The sequence below is a fragment of the Topomyia yanbarensis genome, chromosome 1 (genome assembly GCF_030247195.1).
Source record: "Topomyia yanbarensis strain Yona2022 chromosome 1, ASM3024719v1, whole genome shotgun sequence".
In the NCBI taxonomy this organism is placed as follows: Eukaryota; Metazoa; Arthropoda; class Insecta; order Diptera; family Culicidae; genus Topomyia; species Topomyia yanbarensis.
In genome coordinates this window covers 11,454,391-11,464,660 of record NC_080670.1, presented here as the reverse complement: position 1 = coordinate 11,464,660, position 10,270 = coordinate 11,454,391, and the positions used below count along the sequence as shown (strand labels likewise).

The 10,270-nt window shown below is 38.8% G+C and overlaps 1 protein-coding gene across 1 annotated transcript; it reads left to right on the top strand.

Moving 5' to 3' along the window:
* Positions 1–1,395: 1,395 nt before the first annotated feature.
* On the top strand, positions 1,396–2,323 carry LOC131676890 (partner of bursicon). The gene is made up of 2 exons (XM_058956277.1): positions 1,396–1,705; positions 1,774–2,323. Exons 1-2 carry the CDS (start codon positions 1,555–1,557, stop codon positions 2,067–2,069), a joined length of 447 nt encoding a protein of 148 aa, XP_058812260.1. The 5' UTR covers positions 1,396–1,554; the 3' UTR covers positions 2,070–2,323.
* Positions 2,324–10,270: the final 7,947 nt, after the last annotated feature.

Sequence of the window (10,270 nt, the reverse complement as noted above, 5' to 3'; positions counted from 1 at the left end):
GCGTATCTCTACCCCAGGGTCATTTCTGGATTTAACCAACTGTTCTAAATATTGTTTTTCCTTATTATCTTACTATTTTCATGGCATGTTTGGTTTGTTTTTCTACTGTTAGTCGTCACACACAATAATGAAAAAAATTGATGCAGTCTTCTATTTGTGTTTTCAGTTGTGTAAAATTCAATACAGAATAGTCGAATTGTTCTAAATCTGCTTCAAAACAATGCTCGAAAATAGAACTGCATCTGGGCATTGCGATCGACCGTCCATAAAGAAAACATCATCATCGTGAACAGTCTATATGATCGATTTTGAAGGAAAGCAATATTCGTTTAGTTTGAAAGAGAACAAACGGATTGAAGGTGCGTATTTGAAACCCACATTATTTGTCTTTATAATTATATTTCAATGGTCGTTAAATTCCCTGAGGGTTATCAAAATTCCCTGAGGATTCCCGGTTTTTCCATGATTTTAAAAAATCCCTGAGGATTCCCGGTTTTCCAGGTTTTTCCAGGTAGTAGACACTCTGTATATGGATGCTTCTGTGAACGATATATTTATATATTTAACCAGTCTTTATACTGGAGGATCATCTTTGCCGAGATTTACGGGTGAACATTTTTTAAGCGATTCTTAAGCTGCCGAATCTCTGTCCGCTTTCTAAGCTTGAAGTATTTTCTTTCCGATTTTCATATTCTAATGTATTTGAAACGGGTTATACGAAACATGTTCTGTCCTTGCGGCTTTTATTTCCGGTCGCTCAATTTACCAACTAATTGGTGGATATCCCTATAATATGTATCCGTTTTCATCAAGAAGTTAATCGAAATAGATTTGTAATTATCTTATTTAAACAAAGAAGTATTAACGAGTCGAAATATATACGCTGTAAAAACAAAACCCTCAAAAATCGATCCCTGTATCAATAATTATCCTTGAACTTTTCGCCTACGGAGTCCATCATACGACGGTCGAGACCGACCTTCGACGTCGGTGGTTTGTTCCCGGAAAAAATAAATTCGGCCACAGTCTGACTGTCGCCAGGGTGAGACGGGCAGTGGATGTTTAATGCTAGAACCGATTTTCCGTGAACTTTCGCACTGCCGATAAACCAAACATGTGAAACATTTCACAAGTCATCGACTTCAATGTTAAAGTGAATCTTGTTCGTTAATGAGATTTCCTTCGTTTGCTAACAGTCGCAAGCAATGCTGCCCGTATGGCGGCGTTCGATTCTGATGGTAGGGGAACCAGCTCACATGACTTTCCCATAGTGTACATGCTTGTCGGGCCGTTTCATTCCCAGCGGGATAAGTGAAAATTTTCAACCTTGCTCAATGTTCTCCACCCCAGTGCTGATTCCCGCTGCGCCATCGGCTCCGAAAGATTATTTATTTAGTCTCTCCCGGAAGCAGTTCCTTCGCATTATATCGTGATCCGTCGAGAGGAGCAATTGTTAGTGCAGTTTCGTGATCTACGGTGGTAAATTTGTGTGCCTTTCGACGGTCAGTGCCAACTGTCCGCTCCATCAGTGGGGAACAACGGAAACCAAATAATATGCATAAATTTGCGACTGGGCAAATTTTTGCGGCAATCTGCTGTATGTCGTTACTGCCCCAGATACTTTACCGGTCTGTGGCGGATGCACAGCATCAGCCGGGAGATGAAACGTGCGAGACTCTACCCTCGGAGATTCATCTAATCAAAGGTTACAACCGCTTGGTTGAAATTGTTTCCGTTTCAATTTCAACTAATGAAGTGATTTCATTTTCGCAGAGGAATACGACGAACTGGGCCGGTTGTACCGAACCTGTAATGGCGATGTGACCGTGAATAAGTGCGAAGGCAAATGCAACAGTCAGGTCCAACCGTCGGTCATTACTGCTACCGGATTTCTGAAGGAGTGCTACTGCTGCCGGGAGTCTTTCCTGCGGGAACGTCAGCTTCAGCTCACCCATTGCTACGATCCGGATGGCGTACGAATGACCGAACACGATGCTGCCACCATGGAGATTCGTTTGAAGGAACCGATCGACTGCAAGTGCTACAAGTGTGGGGATTATGTTCGTTAGAGTTGCGGTGTGGTTCTACTATGCGAAGGGGTATACATTCGACATGTGCAATACTCAAGTGCACTGCCAATGGGAGATTGTTGAACTATGGATACAATAGGAGGCGGCCCTTTTCAAGACTAGGTGATTGTCGTGATCAGTGCCCGAGATCGTTATGTGCCACTCATTTGATTTTAGTTTAGTCTTAGTGCCCTCAAATATGTCCAAATCGGTTCTGATTAGTAATAAACAAAATGCTGCGATATTTTTTATTTGTTTACGTTAAGGTGACGAATAACAGGTATATCAAATGTAGTGAACTTGAAAGACTGAGTAATTTCTGGGCAGTCAACTGCCTAGAGATTTAAGGGAATGCCAAGTTTCCATTGTTTATGAAAATGTTATTAGGATTTTAATATAGAAGGATAAAATTAATCGCAAAAATGTATCGTTTCCGACAACACTACAAATGCAATATTTCCCAAAAGGGAAAATTGGATTTAACCAATTTGCGCATTAAGGGCACAAGACCTAACTTAAATAAATTTTGATTTTTATGTTTCGAACTCCAAGAGTTCGTTTTCGCTTTCTCGTTAGCAGAGCATCTGTATTTGCTTCCCGGGACAAGCCAGTTACTTTAGGCGTTCACATGGGTCGTGCGAACTGCTTGGATTTGTTTTTGTGTCTAGCTAGTGCTAATTTGGGTACTACTTCGTATACATAGTCTAACTAGACACCCAGCTGGTGTTAGGTACTGATGAGATGAATTGGAAACGCAAAAATCAAACTTTACACTGCAAATGTCAGAACAGTGACTTGGAATCTTCGATAGAAGTCTGAATTACAAGAACGTAGCTGGGGAGTCATAAAACGGATTTAATTCACCTAACAGTGTGATTGAATCATTCTGATATCATTCATCACGGGGTTTTTCGCTTATGCCCAATCAATTGCTATTGGTTGGTAATACGACACGTAACGGGAAGTAGGGTAAAATGGGAATCTTTTTTTTGAGCTCCGTTAAGGGGGTCCTCGAGACCCGTAATTGAGATGTTTTTTAGGGAATTAATTTATTTGTAAATTAATTCCCTAAAAATATACATTCTGGATTAATATTTTTTATTTTGAAGCTATATGTTTTGACTATTAAATTTCAACCTTGACCTTGAAACATCACTGATTATACCGATGTTGAAACTGCTAAAACAGTAAAACGATTTCATAACCTTTTTTAAATTATTCAGTAAACATGCTGCTGTTCTTGAAGAAAAATTCAAAATTTATGCAGTAGATATTTCGCAATACATTCCGTATAAAACAGCTCAATTTCAGCCCTCGAGAGTAGAGGCTGGGCCGTAGCGTGATCCTCTAGCGCCCTTGACGGACTATCAGTTTTGCGCCCCATGCGGCATTAGTCTACATCAGCAGCTTTGCCAACGAATATGCCGCGGTGAATGTGAAGCTAAAATATCTGTACGATAATCTAACCGGAAAGCAACGTATGTTTCAATGTGCCTGAGAGACATCAGTTTTAAAGAACGAGCAATTTCACATGGTGCCATTAGGCGAAAGGCCACTAGGACGAAGGATATTATACCGAATGGACATTAGGCCGAATGAATATCTGGCAAAAGTCTACTTAAGTCCACTAAGGAGCATGAAGGTCAAAAAATGTCAAACTTTGGTCTACCTGGTTTATGAATGGTCCTCAGGGCAGTTTCGGTTAAAACCCGTTTGAAATCACTACCCGTGCAGGAGTATTATTTCCGGAGACAATGTGCACAGAGGGCGAAATACATCGATGGAATTGAGCAAAATTAGTGCATTAGTCGGAGAAATTTTAACCATTTTTCAATTTTGAATTATTATTTACAAAAAATACGAAAACTAACTTTTGGAAAAAAAAAATCTGCCTATGTCAGGCAAAGCCATCAATATAGAGCACCGACAAAACACTTCAGTTTTGTGAAATTTTATATATAAGATCGCTGCTGATTTGTCTGTAGTATCATTCGAGGTGAGATGTTTGCAGGTCACGGACGGAACATTTTTCGGGAGATGGTGAAATTAGCTGACGCTAGGTACTCTGCTATATTTCTCCCTAACAAGAAAAGTTTTGAGAGAAACCAAGGTTTCTCCATTATGGAGAAAATTGGGTAAAACCATATTTGCACGTGAAGGGCGCAAAATCTATAACTAAATTTTTTATGGAGCTTTCGTTTTAATTTCGTTTCATCAGAATCCGACACTAGCTTAGTGACAAAACTAAGAAAGCGCAGCATTGATACTAGCTCCAAAAACGGAGTCACGATTTGCGATAGTCAAGTGTGATGTCCCGCAAGAGATGCTCTGTTTAAGCTTATGAAATAAAGTCGAAACTTGGCTTGGCTTAGCAAGCCAATGCAACTACGCACTATGCTATATTCTCCCTATGGAGAAAAGTGGTCGCTAGGTGTTTGCAGGCAACGGAGTTATCATCTTTTCAGAAGACTGTATATCAGGGTACCAATGGTACTGAAAAAAGTAACAATCGAACTGTATAACCAGACACGCTTCAAAAGCATCAGAACCTCGAAAAAAGTATGTATTTATATATTCCGCTCAATCAAACATTATTACGGTGTCATGTGAAAAGACACCAAGGACCCTTTGTTTTTTTAAAGCTGCCTTTCCAAACTGAAGTCTAATCTCAACTACAACATTTTACATGTCCCAAGCTTTTTTATCGAGATTTTACCAGATTTCGACGTTTCAGGACATTATAAGACATTTGTTTTTTTCGATTGAGTTCAAATTTTGTATAGGAACATTTGTCGATGTGCTATATCTGTATATCGAGACCAGTACATTGAGGAAAAAAAAATTAGACGTGGCAGTATCCACCCATCTTTTTGAAGGTACGAGTGAATCAAAAATATTTTTATGATAAAGGTTTTTACACATTCTTCGAAGAAAATCGGTAGACTTGTCTTTCAATATATGTATTATTCTTCCTTCGCATTCTTTATTTTTTTTTGCTTTGCGCCGGGCTCCAGGCCCATAAAACTCTCATAAAAAATCTTTCTTCCCGTTTAAAACTATTGTTTATTGTCCTCGGTTGATCCAAATTCGATCTTCTTTCGAATCAAAGACAATCCACCAAGTATTCAAACGTTTTCGAAAGAACTGTCGCAGAAATATCCATCCGTAACAGATATATCGTAAATTCGCTAAGATAAGCTCAGAATTGTGACATTCTGTCTAAAGTAAGCAAATCACGATACTGGTGACAAGCCTTTTATGAAGGACTACTGTGCCTACATACCCGCTCACAAAGTTGAGATCGACGGTGTAGTCATCGATTTGAGTTTGTCATGCAAGAATTTACTGAAGCGCAGAGTTGGTTGTTCCAAGTACCCCCTGCTCCGGCGAGCAAAGAATTTGAATGGCATTCGTACTGAACAAGATAAAATGGTGTGTCCATTCAAACTTGTGTCGGGTAACTTTTGGTAAGAGAGTCACCATTACCAATCACCGTGTACAAACAGCGTTAGAGTAATCTAAGCGTCCCCTTAAAAAACGCTCTTAATACTCAGTTACAGAAATACTAAAGAGCTACTGCAGCGGGAGTGTGACTCGGATGATATCCATGTGGGAATATCTGCTCCCAAAAACTATACAATGCTTCTACTGATACTAAGAGTGATTCATGATCAGAACTCGAACAAGTACCAGCTTATTTATGAGCCTTGTATCGCCAGCCAATGGCAATTAATCGAGCAAAAGCAAAAATACGTGATAGACTATAACAGAATGATTCAAACTTACTGTTAGGTAGTGTAAATTGAGTTAGTATGATGCAGAAAATGATTCTGAAAAATTCTTTCGAAGACACCAATGTCGTGACACTCTAAGGGCATTGTTTTCGAAAAGGCTAAAATATTTCCAGCGCCTACTGTTACAGGTTACAGGTTTTCTGTTTTTTCCTTCATTCCCTCGCTCTCGCTCTTTTATAGTTCAATGACAACCTTCATAACACATTAAATTCCTTCTAGTCACTAAGTGACCGTGACTATGAGATTAGGGCCAGGAAATTAGCGTTTTGAGAATTGATTCCTCACCTTGTTTCTCAGGGATCCTCATTGACTGAATTTAACTCATCAAAGGCAGAGTCAAAGTCCCTTTATAGGAAGGTCCTAGCATGCGTCAAAACGAAAACTGCATCTGCGCTCGTATGTGTGACAGTTTCTATGGGCGAATGGTAGCGTCTACGTCATCAATACCACGTTTTACAGGCTGTCTCTATTCACTACCACTAACAGTTTTGACGCATGCTAGGACCTTGTTTAGAGGGACTTTGAGGCAGAGTTAATTAAAAGTCACGTAAAGCGGCTACCATATCTAAATGAACTATAAGATAGCTAGAGGAAACGTCTCAATGTTGACTTCAGTGTCGGTCCGATTTTCGTAGTACTAATCAGCATATATTTAATGTATACCCAAGTGTTGTTAGATGTAACTCTTTGCTCTGATGGTATTACTCATAAGTACAACGGTTTGCCTCACTAGATATCGTCACATATCGTAATCTCAAATCCACGAACTAAGATGTCTACGAAGAGGGCTTGGCGACTAGGTTACATGTTTTCCAATGATTGAATCTCCAACCCGAGCAGAAGAAAATAACTGCGGAATACTAAATATAGGTATCAATACCAACGACTGTTTACCACAATGTGGTATGAATGAGCTCTGCATAAGAGGTAAAATACCAAGAAAAAATAACACAGATATGTTCTACAAATAACTATTTGATAATGAAACGAGTTATTATAATACCTGAATAATAATAAAACATTTTTCAACGTTCCAATTATAAAATTCACTGTATGGAGGTATTGGATTGGTATTTGTAAAAATAACTGGAATACATAAATAATACTAAAATAAAGTATTATACCTCATTGAGGTATTAAGCAGGTATTGAAAAATGTTTCTTCAATACCTGCCTAATACTTCAATGAGGTATAATAATCAATTAATACTAAGTTTTGGTATGAATACCAAAAAATAGTATGCTTGGGTTATTGGCCAGTTATTTTCTCCTGGTCGGGAAGTGATTTGGATGAGGTCGTGGATAAAACACTCACTCATAGTAAAAGCATACCAAAAGACTTGTCCACTTCGAGTTATGCATGCTTCTAGAGAAACTCCTTGGTGGAAAGTGGTTATGTGAAAGAGCTTGCAATCTGAGACGCAGCGACGGGTCGGTGTCATCTAAGTTGGCTTGAAGCATAGAGAAATGCCCTTCAATCCTGTAAATGATTAGAATAGCCTCTGTACAATTATCTCAAGTTTCAACTAGGCTTCAAAATCGAAAGCCTTTCATATCAGTTCAATTAGAACTGCTAATGGTGAATCTGTTGAAGATGCGATACTCAACTGTCTTTTTGACATACACTTTTTACAGCTAGTTCTGATTATTAGGCCTTTGCTCGTAGAACTGTGACAACCGAGTCGATGAAATGGGCGATTGTAAGTTTTGCACCGTATAAGTGAACGGGAAAAGATGGAATCATTCCAGTTCCTCTTCAAAGAGGATATGAAAACTATGAAAGCATATTATGAAAAAAGCCCTTACTTGTAGTCCTCCTCAAATCAGTGGAACATTTAATCGACCACTACATTCGGGATGTTCGCTTTGGTGAGCACCCGTAGCATGCACTGCAACATGCATATCAGTTTACTACATCCCTGTTACACAATATTGTCTATAACGTTGAAAAATCCATTATGGAAACAGCACGACATCACGGAGTACCTTCATATACCACTAGCAACCGATATCTGTACTCATCGTTAAGACAAATAGAGAAAAAGGAAATTGAATATCTGTGGATACCCTCAAGGTGACGTGCTGTCACTACTTTTATGGATCCTCGTTGCCGATGGCTTGTTGAGAAAACTTAATGAGCTTGAGTTTCGGACATATGGTTTCGTAGACGATTATCATATAATGATCACCAGTATTTACAGTAACACACTTTTTGATTTGATGCAGCAAGCCTAATGTGTTTGTTGAGCAATGGTGTCTTCATGTTGGACTACCAGTTAGTTCAAATAAAACACCATCGATGATTACAACCGGAGCTCGTCCGTTGCAGTTCTTCGACTTTAAATTGTTTTTCCCCGATAGGTTACTACAATCCAGTAAAAGTTACAGCAATAGACCATCTTCTTAATGGCTATGATTGGTGCTTTTACGACCATATCTACTGCTGCTCTAGAGGCACTTTTGAGCCTAAAACGGTTGTATACCATTCCCCCGAAAGCCATTTCCCAGAAAGCCATTCCCCAGAATTCCTTTTCCCAGAATGTACCATTCGCCAGAAAGACATTTCCCAGAATGTACCAATCCCTAGAAAACCATTATCCAGAATGCCCCATTCCCCAGAAAGTCATTCCCCAGAATGCACCATTCCCCAGAAAAGTTATGTTTTTTATTTATTATTTGTAGTTAAGCCAAAGGTTTACGCATACCTAATTAAAGAAACTTATGCGGTGTTAAGCTGCTGAGGATGTATCGTCGAATGCGGCGGCCTCTCGCAAGCAAACCTGTTATCCTCTCGTATAGCCGGTTTACTCGAACATAGGACTTGGTTCCTTCTTTCAAACATGAGCAGTTCTTTGAATTTGTACGTCAAGCAACTCTTGCACGCAAACTTGTGATCTTTTCGTCTGCCCGGTTTATTTAAACATAGATGTTGATTCCTTCTTTGGAGCTTTGGTTGAATCCATATTAAAATCGAAATGAATGCATATTTTGACAAATGGTTTCGTGGGTTTTTAGAGCATTTATCATTCTTTTGTATTGGGAATGTTTCGTACGCAAAGGTCCAATTCACCCGATTGCTCGGTTTACTCAAATAGGTTGCACTAAATACATTCGAAAGTATTTTCATACCTTACGCCACATGGTACTTATAGCACAGAGTTACAGACATAATACTCGACAACAATTATTCGTCAATGTTAGCGATCATTTTGAATTGAATATATTATTAGTTGGGACTGTTATCGCATTTGCGATTATGGCGCCACTGACATATGCGCAAGTATACGGGGGATATACCAATTGCTCCTGGACCTGAGGGTTGACTAATTTGTAAATGAGTGGTTGGAACCGTGTATAAAAGGTGTAGCTAGTGTTTTGGCCGAATTGGCGCAACGATATTTTTGCGAGGAGCCGCCGCTTTCGACGGCCTATCCGTACCAGCTTAACATCGTGCATCATGCATCAGTTCCTTAACTTAGGTAATGTACAAAGTATTCGTTTCGCCACACCTTACTTACATAACACTGTTACATTCTTTTGGATCCTAGGAAGGGAGCTACCCTAAGGGCAGATCACTTGTGATGCATTTTTAAAAATCAGCGAAATTAAATGCATTTATTTCCATAAAAATAGAAATTCATAATGTATTTTGCGTTGCGTGCAATGTTTTTGCGTTGCGTGCAATGTTGTTTGTGTTGCGTGTAAGACGTCAAAACCAAACAGAAAAACTAGCCCTACATTTAACAAAACGTCGAACAAAGTTGATCAGCGTAGGACGTTTGTTAAACAAACTTTTCTGCGAGTCAGTGATTGATGTTGATGCAAAAATGGAAATTAAATGCATTTTTTTCAATTTGATGCAAATTTGTTATACATTCTTAGAGTGATCTGCCCCTAGAGGCTACCGCTTTCTATGGTTGTTATTAAATGGCACTGAAAAACACACCTGTACTGAATTTCGCGATTTGTCCTATATGTATGTTTATATTATTAAAAGAAAAGTAAAAATATTGCTATTGTCTAATGATGCTAACAGTACACTTTTCGAGGGGAGCAATATGGCCAACATAATGGAAAAATGTTTTGATTTTTATCAACAAAATTTCCCACTTGAAAAAAAAATGTCTGGGAAATGGTTATATCTGTGGAATGAACTTATGAGCATTGGTTCATTCTGGATATAGTTTTCTGGAGAATGGTTCTTTCTGGGGAAAACACTTCGGTATTTTAGCTTCTGTGGAATGATTTTTCGGGAAAGTTAGCTATTCTTTATTTAAATTCGGAATAAATAATGTCATCCTAACTTCCGGTTTCAACACAATGCAAATCATTTCAAATGTGACCGAATCGAAGAATGTCGTTCGATGGAAATGGGAACGAGTAGTACGTTTGAAAAGATCAAATCTAT